At 41.4% G+C, this 20,300-nt stretch overlaps 2 protein-coding genes across 2 annotated transcripts in view; one reads left to right on the top strand and one right to left on the bottom strand.

Annotated features, from left to right (window-relative positions):
- The first annotated feature begins 5,308 nt into the window (after window positions 1-5,308).
- On the top strand, window positions 5,309-7,263 carry tnfb (tumor necrosis factor b (TNF superfamily, member 2)). Its single transcript, XM_080426537.1, has 4 exons — window positions 5,309-5,612; window positions 5,811-5,871; window positions 5,991-6,050; window positions 6,345-7,263. The coding sequence occupies exons 1-4, from the start codon at window positions 5,424-5,426 to the stop codon at window positions 6,794-6,796; spliced, it is 762 nt and encodes a 253-aa protein (XP_080282663.1). The 5' UTR covers window positions 5,309-5,423; the 3' UTR covers window positions 6,797-7,263.
- Window positions 7,264-10,375: 3,112 nt separating this feature from the next.
- gabbr1a (gamma-aminobutyric acid (GABA) B receptor, 1a) overlaps window positions 10,376-20,300 on the bottom strand; it is a 76,131-nt gene continuing 66,206 nt past the window's right edge. Inside the window, exons 20-25 of the mRNA XM_080426011.1 lie at window positions 20,049-20,156; window positions 17,126-17,219; window positions 15,626-15,753; window positions 12,755-12,883; window positions 11,229-11,372; window positions 10,376-10,671 (exon numbers count right to left, since the gene is read on the bottom strand). Of these exons, the coding sequence (XP_080282137.1) occupies window positions 10,387-10,671; window positions 11,229-11,372; window positions 12,755-12,883; window positions 15,626-15,753; window positions 17,126-17,219; window positions 20,049-20,156 (888 nt within the window). The 3' untranslated portion in view covers window positions 10,376-10,386. The remainder of the gene's footprint in view (window positions 10,672-11,228; window positions 11,373-12,754; window positions 12,884-15,625; window positions 15,754-17,125; window positions 17,220-20,048; window positions 20,157-20,300) is intronic.

Here is a 20,300-nt window from a genome sequence, read left to right as displayed (position 1 = left end):
TTAAAGGTAACAGCATTGTGAGCAGGACAGGCAGGGTGGGAAAGGCCACCTAGATATGAAGTCTCAAATTGTGGAGGTTGAGTTTCCCAACTTTGATCTTATTAGTTTAATGCTGCCCAGCACAATGAAAAGGGCCATTTGTCTCCCTGTGGAATCCAGTGGGAGGTTGCTGAGTTACATATTACAGATGACCTCTGCTTTCGTCACAGAGGGGGAAATACAGCTTTTGTCAGAATGACACAATCAAACACACTATAGTCAAACATTTACAAAACCTTTGGTATAAAATCAAATGACAGGTGATTGGTAAGTGATATATATAAACATAAAGCAGTAGCCAACGTCATTAACGTGAATATGTGTTATTGAGATTAGGTGAGATTAGCAGAGACTCTGTAAATATACTCTGATATTTTGTGTATAACTAGCCGTGAGTGTGTGCATCTCTCCCAAATAAGATGTTTTGAAAATAAAACAACAAATGAGACAAAAAGAAAAGAAAACACTCAATCCCTCTCACCCACACAGTGACACTACATAAAATAAAGTAGTAAAATGAAATGTTGCCATGGAAAACAAAAACAACACTTGTGAAAATGATGATAGACAGTTGACCACACTAATGGTGTCCTGTCCGTAAATTGCTACTATTATTTTTTATGGAGTACCTTATTCTCTCGAGGTGAAGTGTACTTGAGCCAATGTTTAAAGAGGTGGTGCCATGTTTTTGCACTTTTTCTGTTTTTCATGTGTCTATGAGGTTGATAGAACTTCATTAAGCCCCCCGGTGGTGTTTTTATGGTGTTTTATGTCTTCTCTGACTATTTGGAGTTTCTTCCTGGAGGCTGAAACCTTGAGGGTCAAACGTGCCAATAGAGAAACAGCGCTTTAGTGACATCACAAAGCCATACCCTCCCCCTCATTATCATAACACAACAGGTGTGGGCATGAGGAGGAGGAGGGACTAGGACAGGTGGGTGGTGCTAAGGTGGTGGAGGAGGTGCTAAGGTGAGAACCAGGTATACTTAATGAACTGGAGGCGTGTCTACATAAAAACAACATTTTAACACTTACTGTACACTTTCTTTTTGTTGAAAAAAATCCTTACATAATAATAATACCTTATGATCAGGTTTTAGGGTTGAAAAATATCATGGCACTCCATCTTTAAATGCAGTAGCCACCTTCTTTTTCCAATGTGTCAAAAATATTATCTAAAATGAATATAAGAATGAATGTGTGTAACAGTCTTTCTATTAGCAGTGAATATGAGAATCAATATAAATGCAGTTTAACAGACCTTCAGCAGTGAGTATCTGAATGAATATACTGTATGTACAATCAATCAACAATCTACATGAGTGAATCCTATATTAAAATTGCCTAGAGGGTGGGTGGACCGTGGACCACAGTCACTAACGAAACATCCGGACCTGAAAGTCTGTCCGTCCCATAGACTCTATAAAAAGAATGGACAGCGTTACGCCCCCCTCTACAGACCGCAAATGAAGCCGATTGTTCGGCAATTTCAAATCCGCCATCTTTCAATATCGCGTCATATCGCGTCATATCCTGCAGAATGACACCAGACCATTATTGGGTAGCTTGTCAATCAAGAGCGGGGGCGGGGAATGAATGCTATTGGTTGTGTAGCTTGTCAATCAAATCATCCCACCCCTCCTAGAGCATAACCTACTTTATCGTCAATTTTAAAATAAACGGGACCATAGTTTACCAAAACGCATATCATGATGATTGAAAGGAGACTTTAAACTAGCGACTGGAAGCATAGTATTTCTGACAATTTTTATTAAGGTAAGAAAATCTAGTCCAAAGTTTGACAAAAACCCATCCGCTTGCGTTAAGATAAATTCTTTCTGACACCAGCAGGGGTAAAACAGCGAAACTACAGGCCATTCATATGAACTGTCTCTTCCGTATTAGCCTCAATGTAAAACTTTCAAGCTGGGCCCTTGGTCGGTCCGCACCAAACTTGGTGCAAACACTGAAATCAAATTTAGCCACACCAGGAGCCCTATGGGCATAAAAGGGACACGGTAGACAGACAGAAACAGACATCTCCATATATGGACACAAAAGAGAGACAGACAGATGGGTACAACGGGCACTTTGACAAAGCCCCCAACACCATGACTCAGACATTTTGGTCGGATCGGCAGTGGGACGTAGTTGTGAGGGCCGCACAGCGGCCTGATCCTCTAGTTTAGGTAAAAGTAGTCTACTTAAAAGTCACTAAAGTGGGTATAATTATTTTTAGAACAATTACTGAAAAGTAATTAAAGTAGGTAAAAAGTAACTAATTTAAGTATAACTTCTTAAAAGTTGCTAAAATCTGAAAAATAATACTCAAAGTCACAAAATAAGCCTAAATTGCACACATATGGGGCACTACAGCAGTGTTACAGCAGTGTTTAACACTGCAAATGGCCATTACTCTGACAATTGCTCTAATCAGCGCAATATAGGGCTAGATTTGAAGGCCTGAAAATCTAGTAAAAGGAAAGTCTCTGAACAGTTATGCTTAAAAGCCATCTGTCGTAATTCTGTAGTGTGCAAGTGTTTTGGACACAAAAAAATATAGACAAAGGGAACGGTGACGTCACCCATTGATTTCTACAGACCTTTTTTAAAGTCTTTTTTCAGCTAATTCAAATCCACCATCTTGGAAATTCCAAGTTCCAAAAAGGAACCGGCAACCCATGACTTACACGTACCAGGTGCCACTCCTGTTAGGAAACTGAGGCTACAATTCAATAGGTATTGTCATGCACATCAAAAAGTCGCTGGTGCAAGATGAGGATTGTGTTGTGCTGTGTGTGTGTGTGTGTGTGTGTGTGTGTGTGTGTGTGTGTGTGTGTGTGTGTGTGTGTGTGTGTGTGTGTGTGTGTGTGTGTGTGTGTGTGTGTGTGTGTGTGTGTGTGTGTGTGTGTGTGTGTGTGTGTGTGTGTGTGTGTGTGTGTGTGTGTGTGTGTGTGTGTGTGTGTGTGCATCCACAGTGTGGATGATGACGCCCAAAATGCATCATGTTGTTGGTTTGCAAAATTGCACTGGCACAGGAAGGAAACATTGAACTGTAATCCTGAAGTGTTAACAGGGTTTTACAGCAGTTCTACAGAAAGCTGAAATAGCATGAGGTGAGACAGATGTCACAATAAAAACAACCCCAATTGTAATAGTCACCGTTGCTGCACTGATGTCTTTGAACGTTTCCAAGATACACAAACTGAATAGTGTTTGTGTATATCTTGTGTATCTGGAGTTGAGTATTAAACAAATCATTCATTTAGACCTGTTTAACCTACACGTCTTATGCCTTTCAATCTGGGACAGCATCTTTGCCATTTTAGATTCTGCTATGTAGCAACAATATTGTAATTATTTATTTTGTTTATAAAAAATGTTTTTCAGAAAACAGTTTTTCTGAAATTTAGAAGGCGTTAACTGAAGTGTGTGTGTGTGTGTGTGTGTGTGTGGGGCTAAAGAAAGTAGAAAGTGATACTGAATGAGAAAACAGAAGCGATGAGAAAAACAAAACTTGCTGTCCTGGACATTTTCGGACTGCATATAATTTCCCCTTCCTAACATTCACAAGCGGTCAGGTGAGAAAGTGGAAGAAACGGGGAACCCATATAAGAGACAGGCATCAAGAAGGAGAAGTAACTTATTGAAACCTGTTTAGCTGCCTGGTTTTTACATGGTTGCATCACTGACCAGTAATGAGTCAGAAAGGAATGCTGGCAGACTCTATATAGACATTCTGAAATGTGTGTCAGTGTAAACAAAGAAAGTAGTAGGAGTTTGAAAAATAACTATGAATAATATTAATAATACAGTAATTAATTATTCAATATGTCTGGAATATAGATGATTCACTCACTAAACTCAAAAGTGCTATTTTCTTCCGGCCTCAAGTTGCTTATTACACATTCAAGCGTATTAGAAATATTAATGGGGTGCCTGCCTGGCAGCTTAGCCAGTTACTGCGCTGAACATAATGAAACTTGTGTTTCCTAGGTTTCCTGTAACTTTACAATCTGTAAATAAAGCATTACAAAAAAAAAAAAAAAAAAAGGATTACTGTAATGGTAAGTAATCAATCAATAATTATGTAAGAACAAAGCTACACCAATATGACAGAACAGCTCTTGGCTATTTTAAGGATATTTGACAATATCTGGAAAAATAGACAAAATGGAATCTCACTGCTCACTAGAATAATCCCTTCAGGGTGGAAACCTAAAATGCTTTAATGATTACAGAACACAACTTTTCTGGTGACTCAGTTACAAACTTTGTTGTTTAAAAACTTTCAAAGACTCCTATACATTTATTGATCCCCATGGGATATTCAGGTGTCACAGCAGCACTGCAGTAGTAAAGGCTGACCTAACCATCTGGACTGAGTGGGTATAATCTGTCCCAAACACACTTTGTGGAGAATGAATGAGCAATTAAGGTGTAAACCACAGCAGTGACAAACAACATTCCCCTGGTGACCTGAAGAATAATAAACTTGCTGGATAAACTCACTAGTCATGACTCATGAGTGTGTGTGTGTGTGTGTGTGTGTGTGTGTGTGTGTGTGTGTGTGTGTGTGTGTGTGTGTGCGTGTGTGTGTGTGCGTGTGCGTGTGCGTGTGCGTGTGCGTGTGCGTGTGCGTGTGTGTGTGTGTGTGTGTGTTTGTGCATGTGTGCATGCCTGCCTGCCTGCGTGTGTGTGTGTGTGTGTGTGTGTGTGTGTGTGTGTGTGTGTGTGTGTGTGTGTGTGTGTGTGTGTGTGTGTGTGCGTGCGTGCGTGCGTGCGTGCGTGCGTGCGTGCGTGCGTGCGTGCGTGCGTGCGTGCGTGCGTGCGTGCGTGCGTGCGTGCGTGCGTGCGTGCGTGCGTGCGTGCGTGCGTGCGTGCGTGCGTGCGTGCGTGCGTGCGTGCGTGTGTGTGTGTGTGTCTGTCTGTGTGTCTGAGACTCTCTGAGTACCCGTGTGCCAATTACACCATGTCATTTTTATTTATTTTTTCAAAAGCTGAAACTAGGAACTAACCACTTTCCCATCCTCAAATGTTGCGCTTCCCATTTGATACCGCAGTCTGGTAGAACAGATTTCTGTTCGCTTTCTTTCCCTCCCAAAAGCATAGCGGTCTCTCCGTGGCCCTGGGTCGCTCTACTGCCTGCTGCACTGTCTCCACTTACAGCGTGACATCACTGGAGTTTCCCCTTTTGTAGAAGCAGCTGCCGCAGCATAAATACTACAGCCTCCCTGGCAGAAGTTCACTTAACACAATAGGCATATCGTCACTGCACACTGGAAGCACTCGAAGACACTGGCTATTTGCACCAGATATTTAGCTGCCAGAGGGTTTCTACACAGCAGCAGTAACACTTTTTGAGCTCAGTGGCTAGAGGCAACATGGTGGCATACACAATGACATCAGGAGACTTGGAGACTGGGCTTGGTGAAAGGACAGTGGTTGTGGTTGAGAAGAAGTCATCCCTGGGGTGGCTATGTAAGGTGTGCGGGGCCATCCTCATTGTGGCCCTTTGTGTTGCTGGAGCCCTGTTATTTGCTTGGTACTGGAGCGGAAGGCCAGAGACAATGGTAAGGAATACTTACCTCTCTCTCTCTCTCTCTCTCGCTCTCTCTCTCTCTCTCTCTCTCTCTCTCTCTCTCTCTCTCTCTCTCTCTCTCTCTCTCTTAAACTTAATTGGAAATAATTCAGAATGATGTAGGTTAAAAAGTGGAGGTGCTATATTCAAATTAATTTACTTTTGGACCTTTGATCTGTTTTTGTCACAGATGCAGCCTGGCCAATCAGAAGCAAGACAGGAGCAAAAGCAGAACGAAACTTTTGCAGCAGGTGAATAATTTGCCTTGTTGCTCCTTCCCAAATGCTGCGCATTGAATTCATCATGGGATATTTTGAGCCCTTACGGATCATTTGAGACAAGTTCTTCTCTTTTTTCCCTTTCCCTTTAGAACCCCACCACACACTGAGGAGAATTGGCAGCAAATCCAAAGCAGCCATCCATTTAGAGGGTGAGTCATAGTCAACCTTGACTTATCTTTCTGCAAACAATGAGTCCATGGTCTAGTTTTTCCACAGCCTCTCAAACTCTTTCTCTGTCTCCTTTGAGGATGGCTTCTCATTAGAAGTGGGTTGGCCATGAGGAAGTGACTGCACAAGTTATTTATTGCCTGCCTGTTATTTTAAAACATACCTGACTTCCACATGGCCTACCTGTGGATTGCTCACTTCTGTATTACACTATCTGCTGCATGAATAGCTCAAGAGGTTTCAAAGTCTAAACATGTTTTTTCCTGTTTCTATAGGCAGCTATGATGAGAGCAATGACTTAAAAAACCAGGTGGAGTGGAGGAAGGATCAAGGTCAGGGTTTTGTTCAGGGTGGGTTCGGACTGGAGAACAACAAAATCATTATCCCGCAATCCGGTCTCTACTTTGTCTACACCCAAGCATCTTTCCGGGTGTCCTGCAGCGATGAGGAGAGTGCAAGCAAGCACAATGCACCGCTCAGCCACAGAATCTGGCGTTACTCTGACTCCTTGGGCAGCAAGGTTTCTCTGATGAGTGCAGTGAGGTCAGCATGCCAGCGTGCTTCTCAAGAGGACAGCTACAGAGTTGGAGAGCGCTGGTACAATGCCATATACCTCGGTGCCGTGTTTCAGCTGCGCAAGGGAGACAGACTGTGGAGCGAGACCAATCAGTTGGCCGAGTTGGAGTCTGAAGGGGGCAAGACATTTTTTGGTGTGTTTGCACTTTAAAACGTGAGAGCAGGAAGGGAATGATTATAATAGTAACAGCTGTTACTAACTATGCCGTGGTATTGACATACCCTATGTTTTATGTTAAAACTCTTTATTCATCTTCATGGTGACATGTTATTTTAAGATCTCCATGGAGATTACCGTCATGTAAATATTTTCAAACTGCAACAGTTTGGAATATTATTACTATTTTATGCACTTTTGTACATTTTGATATAGACCAGAGATTGTAGGGTAAACATTCTGAGCCAAGTGTTGACACAGCTCTTAACTGGAGAGTGCAGATTCACAGATTATTGTAATTTATTCTGTATTACTCACTATTGCCACTTATCATCATGTATTATACGTATTTATTGTCTTTATTTATATGTCGTCAGGATTTGGTCAAAACAGTGATATTTATATATATTTTTATGTGTACATGAACTTGATTTTTCATTAAAATGCCGAAATGTCCTCAAGTTTACTGGTTTAGGTTTGCTGTCTGTTATGTTACATCAAACGGTTGAATCATCAAGGCGCCAAACACCAAGACACCAAACAAACATCTGCGGTCCTAATAGGCAAACAACTTTGTCTAGCCTAGACAGTAGCCTACACTTTACAGCAAGCTTATCCTAGTATTTGGCAAAGCCACAGCGAAATGCCTCCGCAGCCAGCAAATACTTCCTCTGTGAGATCAGACGGGACGAGGGGAATTTCCTTCTTTTTGTGTCTTTGTGAGTGCTGTGTCAGGTGGAGGCCCACATAAGCCTCAACCCAGAGCGGGTTTTCCCCAATGACGCCCCCCCACCCTCCCTCCATCCTTCCCCCCCACCCTCCTCCCTCACCCTCGCCCTTCCCCTCCCTCCTATTTCTGCATACCTCATCTTCAGTCAGCTGCGGAGGGAGAGGAGGCGCTGCAAATGAGGGGGAGGGAAGGAAGTGGATGGGAGGCTGGGGAGGTGGTGAGTTGCTTACAGCTGTGCTCTTTACATTGTCACATGCTAAATCATGTAAAGGATATCGTCGCTGTTGGGTGGAAACCTCGTATGTCTAAAACCGTTCCTTTTTTATTATTATTAAAAAATATATATATGTGTGAAAGTAGCCGATCTACTTAAGCTTACAACAGCTCTCGTCGTGACATGTTGTGAGCTTGTAGACCTGCTATTTTCACTACTTTTGTGTGACACTCTTGTATGATGAAGTAGGTCATACATTTTTAAAAAAGGAAGAAAAAAACCCCCAAAAGTTGAAATATGGAGATACGAGGTATCCGACCGACAGTGACGATATACAGGAGATATCAGGCAAACTGTACTGTATGGGTTTGCTTGTCCAATAAACATCCAGTCATTGTTGCGCTAATGAGGTTATTATGTTCCCATGGGCCTGTAGGCAGGTGGTTATTGTGTTACAATAAAAGCAATTTCGCACATTACTTTAATGATCTCATTTAGGGGGTTAGAGGACTTTTTTATGGAGTGACTCTGGCAAATCAAACTGAGGAATTATGTTTCACAAACAAAGAGACTGAGCATGTAGTTGGTCCCCTTGAAATAGAAAATAAATAAACAATTGATGACATCTAGTGGTTGACATCCAAGTGCTTTGAGACTAATATTGTAATCAAGAGGCAGCCTGTTAAATGACTAAATCAGTCAAAATTTGAAAAGAAAAAGTGTAGTGAGCTCATAAAATGGTGCATAGTACCAAATCATACAGCATTAAAGTTACAATTATTTGGAAGATACATAGATACTTGGTTGAAAAACAATCATTTACATATCAGTGACTGATACACTTCAACTAATGTTATTTTTCCAATATAATGAAATAAACCATGATAATTTCAGCTAACATGAGAAATGACAATGAATCACACATTAACCCAGTGAAAAACAATTGTTTTATTTGACCATAGTATCGATATAATTTGCAGACATAGAATCTGTAACATAGTAACATTTAAAATTTTAGATAAGAGTGAATACAAATATTTTCAAATCCAGCTATATTTGTCATACATGTGCAAGATTATAGAACATTTCTTAAATGACCTCGGCATTCATATATTACACTGTCCCAGGAACTATACAGTTAATAAATATGGGCTATTTCATTCATTTATATCTTGAGACTACATTATGTCTTACTTCTCCATACCCTGAGCTTAAGTGTATTTATCATAACAGCAACAAAACAAGAAAGTCAAACATAATTTTGTCCAGTTAAAGTGCACAATGAAGAATATAGTATTTTAAAATCATTTACCAAGGTGTCAGGTCTCACCTGCCAATAAAGCTGTTAAGCATTGTTAAAATCCGAAAATGGCTAATGAATGAAATAGTTCATCCAGATTAACTGCTGAATAAATATGGAGCATCAGATTCCTTTACATAACATATCATTGTTTGATATATTGTTTTATAGTTGTACCATACAAAATGGAAAGAAACACCCAAAAATATACTGCAGTGGTTGTGACTGCTGTGGCTGGGTTTCAGAACACACATATCCAGATTGTCTTGTGGGGAAAAAAATGCAGATCATCCATAAAAAAAAGAAATTACCATCATTATGTATAATTATTAATTGTGTATTATCTTTTATATATCTACAGCTGTGTAAAAAAAAGAAAGAAATCAACAGTTTTGGAAAATGATTTTTCCATTGGCAAACACTATCAAAAATGTAATAATACATCAAGTTATGATAAAATTATCCTACCAAATGAGTCTCATACTTGAAAGTTGGTATATCAGTATAAGACTGGATTTTATAAGATACAAAGATGCACTTAAACATACAGTTCATACAACAGATATCCACACCTGCCCCTTCCTCAACCTCTTTTCTTTATGGCTATAGAATAATGCACATTATCGCTCTTCAGTGAAATCAGGATTCCTCTTTTTTGCGTATTTAGTGGCTCTTCAAAGAATACTTAACTTTAATAGAAACATTGGGGGAAGGAACTGTACATTGCAATGTCCTTCGGTAAATTCAACAGATTACACGACCGAATCCCTCCAAAAGTTAACAAACAAAGTGAACGACAAATCCATTACAAAACAGATCAGCTATTACATAATAACAATATCAGCATGTACTTTTCTAGTTGACAAACTTGAAAGAGGAAAAAGGCGGTAATAGATAGCAAACACATACATACAGTAAAGTTCTCCTTTTAAAGAGCCTTGACACAAAGTTTCTACAACAGAACAGAATAACCAACAGAGGAGAGGATTGATCGAGAGATCTGTCCATTTAATAGGCCTCTGAAAAGGCTGTGAGTGCTGCCTGCTGGAGATGTGCTTGTCTCTTGTTTTATCTGTCACCAGTGCCTTACAAGTAGGTTTTTACCACAGTGAGATTAACTGTGAGCGCGGGTGTTATCTGCGTGAATTCTCCCAATAGCTACAAAGTGTAAAGCACTCCTATTAGCCTATTGTATTTGTGCTTCCGTGCCGTTACGAAAACATTGTGCTCATCACCGAAAAAAACAAGTGAGTCACAGTGTCCCCTTGTGTTTGTGTCCCTTCTGCGTGATGTGCTGCGCCCCCTACCCCACCCCCCCCCTTATCCCTCAGGGGTTGGCTTTATTTATACAGCAGGGGGATCTGACTGTTGTGACAGTGGTTGCGGGTCATCTTGCTGTCTGCCTGGTAGACGTTGGAAGAGTTGGAGAAGGAGGGCGGGAGCGCGTGATTGTCTGTGGTGGGATTGGGGTATCCGGGCGGGGGAAGCAGGGATTTGGGGTCCGGTTGGGACGAGGGCGGAGGTGTGTCGTGGTTCTGATTCTGGCCCGTCGAGGGTCGTCTGCGGTTGCGCAGGGCTTGCCTCTCGGCCAGCTGGTTGCGGAGTGCCGAGACCCTCTCCTCTTTCTGTGAAAACGCAAAAAACGCAAAGTTCCATTTGGATGAGGTCCATGCACTTGTTTTAGTGCATCATGCGTATGCATATACAGTGGTGGAAGAAGTACTCAGATATTTTACTTAAGTAAAAGTAGCAATACTACAATATAAAAATACTCTGTTACAAGTAAATAATGTTCAAACTGTTAAAAGTACAAAAGTATTGGCATCAAAATATACTTAAAGTACCAAAAGTAAAAGTACCAACATGTTTGAAAATAGCAGATCTACAAGCTGTGAGCTTGTAGATCGGCTATTCTCAAATAGCCTATGTATAAAATAGGACTGAAGTGGTTAATGTATGTTTTATAATAGAATAATCTATATCTGCAAAGTAACTAGTAACTAAAGTTTGCAAATAAATGTAGTGGAGTAAAAGTACAATATTTGGAACCGAGATGTAGTGGAGTAGAAGTAAAAGTACTAGAAATTGGAAACTTTACTACAGTACTTGAGTAAATGTACTGTTAATGTAGTTACTTTCCACCACTGTGCGTATCCATGGGTGAACAATGTATGCACTTTACCTCCTGAATGATCTTCTGCAGTTCCCTGTTCTCTCTCTCCAGCTGCCTGGACTTCTCCTCGTCATTGTTGTTGGTCGAGGAGCCGGTCTTCAGGGTGTCCTGTTGCTCTGACTGCCACTCTCCGCGGGTGATCAGTCGACGCATCTGATCCAACACAGTAGCAGGAAGTCAATAAACGGGACTCAAGCCTGATAGAATTGTGCACCGGTGTCACGTGACGAAAATAGGTGACCTATATAAGCTCACAACGCATCGGATCGTGACGCGTTGTGAGCTTGCAGATCGCTTATTTTTGGCGGACGACACCGGCGTGTAACCAAGTATAATTTAACGCATTAAAACCGGGAAAGCATCTGTGTCATTTTAGATTTTAGCGTTGGCTATTAAAAAATAGCAGATATACAAGCTCACAGCGAGCTTGTACATCTGCTATTTTTGAACATTTTTGAAAAATATTGAAAGTGTGAGAACCACTGATTTAGAAGGCATTTGTAGAATCGGCCTCATGTCTTAATGGGTTAAGCATCAGACGGAGCAGGGAAAGGAGGAAGTCCAAAAATATACGAAGGAAGGGTGACCATTGTGCTGTCGAGGCTGCCTTTGTCTAGACGCCTATTTTATTTTTATTTCTGAAGAACAGGGGGCAGTCCACTCCGAGACAGACTGAGAGAGAAACATAATGTAGCAGAAGGGAAGCATTGCAGGAGGTCCAGAAATGTGGGTCCAGAGATTTGGGTCGAAACTACCGAAAAGAACAATGTGGGACTAAAATATATTCTTATACAACACAAAAAGCACTCCACACACACACACACACACACACACACACACACACACACACACACACACACACACACACACACACACACACACACACACACACACACACACACACACACACACACACACACACACACACACACACACACACACACACCATGAATACAGTGGCTGTAAAAGGTGACATCAACAAGGAATCAAAGCTTCCATCTCGTTTAATTTGCTCATTGTGCCATTGGATAGATGAGGTGTTACTACTTTGTACTGAGGACATGCGGACTCATCCTGAGTGAGCTTCAGGTGATGCTCATATTCATACACTGCTGCAGCACGCTGGACAATGTCTCGCCAATGAATGATTCACTTAAATATAGAATCTGGTTTGGCATTGCGATCTATCCTATTTCGTATGATGTAACCAACCATCAACATTTATTTTATACACTTGGCCTTATGCATCTGCTCTATTGAAAATGAACATTTCTGGACGAGACTGATATACTTAGTAAAACCGCCCTGAGTTGCACTGTACTTAGTGCACTCTTTTTTCGATCTACACCAAATGTCCACGCCAGAAATAGCCGACCTACAAGCTCACATGCGTTGCGACGCATTGTGAGCTTGTAGATCGACTGTTTTTGGCGAATGTTCCCCCAGAATAGGGATGCTGGGGTTAATAGGGATGCTGGGGTTGACCTTTATTTTCAGCTGGTTCCTGAAGCTGACACACAAAGAGTGAGGCGTACCTTGGGCACAAAGAGGACCACCAGCGTGATGTAGGCAGAAAAGACGATCGCCAGAGAGGCAAAGGCAAATGAGGCGTCCTGCTGAGATGTAAGGATCATGGTCACTGGAGCAGTGATCATGCACAGTACCTGAGAGAGAGAGAGAGAGAGAGAGAGAGAGGGGGTTGAATAAAGTAGTGTTTCCCAAACCATGGGTCGGGGCCCAGTTTTGGGTCGCGGACCCATTAATTTTTTTTTTTATGTTTCCTTAAAAAATTATCAAAATGATTATTTCACAGGTTTTTTCAAAAATCTAAATCTTTCAGAAAGAAAATCAAACATTTTTGTAAAGAAAAAAAAAGAATCCATAAATGTAAAGAAACTTTAGTTAAAATAGCAGATCTACTATCTTTTGGGTCTCAGCTGAAAGCGGTTGGGAACCAGCTGTGGAATAAAGAAACAGAAAGACGAATGTTGGAGCAAGGAAGAAAAAAAAGGAGAAAAAAAACATTCAAGGATGGAGTGAGGAGGGGGGGGTATAGTCTAAGGAGAAAAAGAGAAGCAGAGAGATAGATTGAGTGAGAGAGGGAGAAAAAGATGGAGAGTGTAATAGAGGGGAGGAGCGGGGTGGCTGGAGTGCCTGGCTGGCTGAGGAGTCACATCTATACAAGCAGAAGGCATCTGTTTATCATTGCAATTAGGGCCCCCATGTGAAAACTGCATTAAAAAGTCATGAGTGTTGTGGCACAGTCACCCTCATTGTCATCTCATCTCCAGACCGGCGGCATCACAGCTCAGCAAAGAGGAAGGAGGTTCTTTATTTCCCCAGATATCATTAACTATTGACATTGTCATAAACACAGCTGTGTGTGTGTGTGTGTGTGTGTGTGTGTGTGTGTGTGTGTGTGTGTGTGTGTGTGTGTGTGTGTGTGTGTGTGTGTGTGTGTGCGTGCGTGCGTGCGTGCGTGCGTGCGTGCGTGCGTGCGTGCGTGCGTGCGTGCGTGCGTGCGTGCGTGCGTGCGTGCGTGCGTGCGTGCGTGCGTGTGTGTGCGTGTGCGTGTGCGTGTGTGTCATCATAATTTACGTTGTGTTGCATTAGACTGGTTTCATATTATGCAGCGACATGATGAAATTAGAACACAGGATTGTTTGGCCACATATCACCGTCTCATAAATAACCACGAATGACAGATCAATGATAAGTCGATGCCTTCGTTAATTACATTACCACTCCGTCAAATAACTAATAATGTGAATAAACTGTTAAAGGAGTAGTGAAAACATTTTACAGTCTGTTGAGTTAAAGAAAAGACCGCATAGCCTGAGGGAGACAGAGACATTAACACCTTGGACACTGAGCAAGCCACTGCAATGGGAAATAATTAACATCACTTTCAAGCTTGTCTGTGTGTTTGAAAACACAATGTGATTTCAGCTCTTTCAGCAGAAAGTGCATCTGGATGATTCACTGGCTATTAACAGCCGCCTAACAATTTCTATGATTGTGCTGTGCATTTGTGTGAATATGTATATTTTAAGGCTGCTCCCACTATGATAAGATGGAAAAGTACAACTTGAAACGGGGGCAGAAGTACCATCTTTATACTGTATGATTAGGGTCTGATGGCGTTTCTGGCTCTGGAATATGCAAAAACGTACTGGATAGTGTGTGGCAAAAATAGCAGATCTACAAGCTTGTAAATCTACAAGCTTTAAAGGAGTAGTTCACCCAAAAAATGACTTATTTTCTATCAATTGCACACCCCATGAAGCCTTGAATCCATGGATTTATTTTTGTTTTTGTGGCATTCCTAAGCCAATAATTTGATTCCCGTCTCCTTCCGGCTAATGTATCCGGTAGGAGACACAAAGTAGATTATTTGTGTCTCCTACCGGATACACACCCGGTCATGAAATTATTGGCTTAGGAATGCCACAAAAACTAAACTGTAGAATGTAGGGCATTAATTACAAAAAAACATAAAAAGTTGAAATATGGAGATACAAGGTTTCTGCCCGACAGTGACGATATGCTACAGTACAAAGCAGCACAGCATTCTGCACTGCGAGAACATAGAATGCTACTGAAGCTGTAGTAATACTGATGAAAGATTATGAAACTGCAGGCAAATCCACCGCTTGGTGAAAAGTTCAGGTGGCTTTTAGCTTATAATGATATAGCCAAGAGTTCAGCCTCTCAATAAAGCAATAAAGGTGAGCTATCATGTAATCCACTGGTTTAACTGATAGAAAGTGGACTCAGGTCAGTGAGACTTTCTTTGGCTCCCATGTCTCTCTACTAACAGCTGTTACCCAAGCCTTTCTTCTTTTCTCTTTTGAGAACATATTTACATTGAGAGTAAATGTGTCCCTGAAGTAGGGAGCATCCGACAGAAGACAGTGGCATTTCATTACTTTCACCCACTATTGATCTCGTCCATGTTTTATGTTTTATGAAGTACTTCAGCCTATAGGTCAATGTAACAATAAACCAGAATCGGATCTCAGCCGTAGTCACAGCTAATGTAGCAATATATCAAACGTTCCATCGAAACTCTCTATGGTGAGAAGACATATAATACATATATGACTGCTCTGCTCCAGCTAGTACAGAATACCTGTTAGTATTCTTTTGTGTGTGCAGAGCAGAGGTATTTTGTATGCCAACAGAACACCTGGTGCAGCATTATAGGACAAAATAAATATCGTGACAACATTCTAAATGTCATCTACTGTAGCAGTATTCCGTGCTCTGTGGAGAAACACCAAAATAGCAGAAAACGGATTGTGTTTGCTTCAAAATCAGTTACTTTTGGCACACGACACCGTCATATACAGAAACATAAATTAGGGCTTCAAAGTGCGCTGGCATCGTTTCTGTTTCGCACTCACAGCAACGTTGTAAATAGCCATCCCCACAGCCCGATGGTCATTGATCTTCTCTGTAGAGACGGACTTGGTCTCGTAGGCCAGAAATATACCCAACAGCAGCAGCAGACCCTTGTAGCCATACACCACGCCTGGAAAACAAAGGAGAAGAGGAAGGGATGGAGAGAGATCAGGGGGTTAAAATAATACATTATTAAATGGGCGAGTTGGTGAGTGAGAGAGCGAGGCAGATCGAGGCTGCCAACAGTGAGCAAACGAGCGAAGTGAGGGAGGCAGCGAGCAAGTGAGTGAGTGATTGGGAGAGACATACTGTACGGAAAGAAAAACAAAACAGAGAGAGAGAATATCCTGAAAGACACAACTACTGAGTGACTAACTGAGTGCGAGGAGGGAATATAACGTGAGGGAGTGACATCAAAAGAAAAAGAAGAGAACTCCTATGTGTGACACTTGACGAAGGCTGGACATCATTCCTTCAGTGTTACAGAGCGATGGCCCAGTTTGTGACCCACATCATTTGCATTTCGAGATCATAATGCTTTCCGTAAGAGCTGCTGCCATGACTTTGAAGGAGGAGGGAGAGAGATGAGAGAGACAGAAGGAAGAACGAGGAGACGATAAAGTGTAAAGTATGCGAACGTGTGTGTGTGTGTGTGTGTGTGTGTGTGTGTGTGTGTGTGTGTGTGTGTGTGTGTGTGTGTGTGTGTGTGTGTGTGTGTGTGTGTGTGTGTGTGTGTGTGTCTCCACCAGTATCATGGTCAGTATCATGTAAGTATCATGGTCAGTATCATGATTGGTATCATGGTTAGTATCATGTAAGTATCATGGTCAGTATCGTGTAAGTATCATGGTCAGTATCATGTAAGTATCATGGTCAGTATCATGGTCAGTATCATATCATGGTCAGTATCATGTAAGTATCATGTCAGTTGCATTCCATTCAATTATGTTGTGTTCCACTTAAAAAATGTATCGTTCCACTTCAAACAACAATGTTGTGTTCATGTACGTTCCACTTCAATTGTTTCATAAACTCAAGGCTGTTAGTTCAAATCCAGATTTTGGAAGTTTTTCACTGTACAGTACATCTAAAAGGATAAGTATTCAATTATAAACAGTAGGAACATGAATGTATGTTTTCATTGTCTCCGCCAGGCCAAAGGCGTGGCCAAGACTAAGTTTTCGCCCCTGTCCGTCCGTCTGTGTGTCCGTCACATTTTTCTAGTTAAATAAATGTCATCATTTGAGTGACTGGAATTAAATGTATGGAATCTGTCAGCGTATCATTTTGAATCATATCATAGACCATGAATTTAAATACATTTGACAGAGGGGAAGGTACTATTGTAATGTACACCCCTACCTATGCATGGAGGCATCTAGATAAGCATTTGCCTGTGTGTGTTTGACAGAGACATTCAAAAGAGAGAAAGAGAGCAGAGGAAGAGAGTGGACAAGGGGAGGAGTGTAAAGAAAGACACAATATAAGAAAAAGAGGAATACCAAGCCAAGTGTTCATCTTTTCTGAGCTGCAGTGTTCCAGGAGGGGCTGAATGAGGACGTCCAGATCTCCTTTGGGGGCCTCCCTTGTGAACTTCTACTCACGTGGACGCAGAGGGAGAGAGAGTGATGGTGAAGGTGGAGAACGACAGCAAGGGAGAAAGAGAGAGAAAGATCATGAGAAATGATGACACAGCAACACAGTGGGGAGTAGGAAAAAGTGCACCCTAAGCGTAAGTCTGGTGATTGTATAGTATATAGAGCATGATCCCCTGGGGCACAGAGGTCGTCTGTGCTAATGTAATGACTGAATTATGATGCCAGGGTGGATATTCAGAAAATCTAAGTTGCTTAAGCAAAAATGTCCTTTGTTGCAGAATTGACTTTGCCCGGCAACAGTACCCGTTTCACTGTGTAATGTTGATAAATGGAGACAGCCCTCACAGCCGGAGACTTTACATTCTGTTCCCCAGTTCTGTCACTTTGAGTCTGTTGCCACTTGAAGCACAATAATTAGTTTTGTTTGTTTTCCAATGTGATGACACCAACAGAAATGTCATTTTTGCTATCATACACAAATAAATGCAGACCATGAGGTTTTGGCAATTTAACATTGCCATAACATAATGCCACATTATTCATGTCTCCAATATGAATGAAAATTCTGTAAGTGACGTATGTAATATACAATGATGTATAACCTGAAGTGGTTAACTTTTTGTTAACTACAGTTTTCAAATAATTATAGAGTAAAAGTACAATATTTGCCTATAGCGGAGTAGAAGTAAAAGTATTGCAAATTGGAAATACTCCAGTAAAGTAAAAATAACTCAGAATTGTACTTAAGTACAGTACTTTTGTAAATATACTTAGTTACTTTCCACCACTGGCCACGAGCCAACTGGCATTTACAGCAGTGGTGAGCAATTAATGTACAATAAACGCCATTAATAAATAATTCTGATTATTACTATTGGTTCATTCAGTCACATTCAATATTTGGCCAAATAAAAATGTAATGATCAATGAATAGTCATATAAGCTATAACTTCAGTACAAATTACTATATCATTTTCAAACAACCTAGATGTACTCGGATTGTACAAACCACTGACAGCTCCTTCGTAACAGTGAGTTTCACATCTGTTTGTGATATTTCGATTACATAATATCACCTGCCGTTCATCCATGCCTCGTCTTGTCGAACAGAAGTGGATTTCAAAGGTGAAATTGATAACGGATCATTGCTTTCAAATTTCATGGAAGGCACAGGTTGCCAGTATTTTGTACAACCACTGCATGAATGTGTGTATGTATGTGAAAGGCTTCTGCCATTTATAAACTCTGCATGAAGCCAATGTGAAATTGCATAGCATCTTAATGTTTACTGATGATGTGATCGTTATTATTATTAATTGTGCTGATGAGTTATGACATTTTAATGGGCCTCATTTATAAAAGAAATTGTGCTTAACACCAAGCTGTGATTCACTAAAAGAAAAAGTTAAACTTGTCTACTTTCTCAGAATTTCTGTAAGAGAACAGCTCATAATAGTTTTTTTTTATTCATCACAATCTAGGGTTGTCCTTGACTAAAGAAATTCTTAGCTGACTGATAGTCAATTATGTTGCCTATTAGATTAGTTGATTTAATGAACAAAGAAACAAATCTGTAAAATTGTGTTTGCCAGAGGACCAGAGGTTGAAAACGGAACATTCTAATGCCGATTCCACAGAGGCTGCTGGCTAACCTCGTTCCCAGCCTTATCTCATCTCACCAGAATAAAAGCCTGGAAAAGAACTACAGCCGAAAGTGTCTATAGTGAGGGAACTCCTTTGTACAGTACTTCCCCTGGAAGCGGCCTTTTTATTTTTACAAACTCATGACACGGTTTTCATGACCTGGCAATGTGAACAGGTCTGCACAGCATTAATATAACTTCCTTTAGGGCTTTACGGCGGTACTTCTTGTACTTCCTCAGGAGCAGTTGTTGTCCAGCCTATAGCTGCTGGCTATTTAAAGGGTTGTAGATTTTACAAGAGATGTGCATTAAAAAAGTCTAATCAACCAGCAAAGTCTTGGTCGACTTGGACCAAACCGACTGATTAATAGATTAATGGACTATGAAGGGACAGCCCAGTCACAATCACAAACCAAAATGATTACTGTAAATCAAGCATAGTCACATTCAAAGCAAATTTTTTATAAAGGAGCCCTTCTGTCTTTCCATTTTGTGTTGCATAAGAGCAGACACGGGAAATGTACTCGAAAACCAGTGCTGTATATCTATAGCACTGGTCTCCGGAGATGACCTATGGTTGTCCCGAAACAACCCAGCCGGAAAAGAACAGCATATTAGGAGTAGAACAGGCGGTGATTATTCTGGGCACTTAATTATGCAGATAATTATGTACAAGACAGGGGTTACCGTGACAGATAATGGGAGAAAGGATGTGATATTGATCCTCCTTGTATAGGACAGGCTGCACACTACAGCACTGGTTCTCAACGTGCAGTCAGGGACCCCCAGGGGTCCTTGAGGGGCCTCTAGGGGCTCCCCAGCTAAATGATTGATAATTAGGAACCAAATGGACTATTATGAAATGGGTCTGTGTCTCTGAGAGTGTAAAGATTACGAATAAAATGGACCCTTACAGGTGCATCTAGTTCCACTTGTACACTGTGAGAGTTAAATTAACACAGAGGATTTTGCAGTGTAGATTGGGGTCCCAGACATGAAAAAGAAATTATGTCAATTGTGGGTCTGTGGCCTAATAATGTATATCAAACTGGGGGTTCTTTATAAAATAAAAGTCACTCTGAGTATCTCTCCTCCCAAATCCTTTGTCCCAAACTCCATACATCTCAACATGGGAACAGAGAATGTCGACCAGACCAAGAGAGGTTAGTCCCGTCATACTTTACCTCCACAGTGATGTGGAGAGGGTCCACGATCTGCCAGATCATGAGGGACAGGAAGTCGATGGCTAGCAGCACCCCCACCGTCGCATACAGTTTCCATGGCTCCAAGTGCTGCCGGGGAGGAGGAGGAGGAGGAGGAGGAGGAGGAGGACAGAGAACGCACAGCGCTGTCAGAGATGCACACAGGCAAACCGCAACAATCACACACACTGCCCAAGGACATCAGGAGCCGAGGCCACAAACAGAGACAAACGG

The sequence above is a fragment of the Gymnoscopelus braueri genome, assembly GCF_963280865.1.
Source record: "Gymnoscopelus braueri genome assembly, chromosome: 4".
Taxonomy (NCBI): Eukaryota; Metazoa; Chordata; class Actinopteri; order Myctophiformes; family Myctophidae; genus Gymnoscopelus; species Gymnoscopelus braueri.
The sequence above is the reverse complement of the archived record's forward strand: the minus strand, read 5'-3'. Positions and strand labels throughout refer to the sequence as shown.

Bases quoted from the DNA above. Each gene is read 5' to 3' on its own strand.
- tnfb (XM_080426537.1), top strand. From the start codon at position 5,424: ATGGTGGCATACACAATGACATCAGGAGACTTGGAGACTGGGCTTGGT. The intron at 5,872-5,990 runs GTGAATAATTTG...CTTTCCCTTTAG, and splicing joins GAACGAAACTTTTGCAGCAG to AACCCCACCACACACTGAGG. The intron at 6,051-6,344 runs GTGAGTCATAGT...CTGTTTCTATAG, and splicing joins AGCAGCCATCCATTTAGAGG to GCAGCTATGATGAGAGCAAT.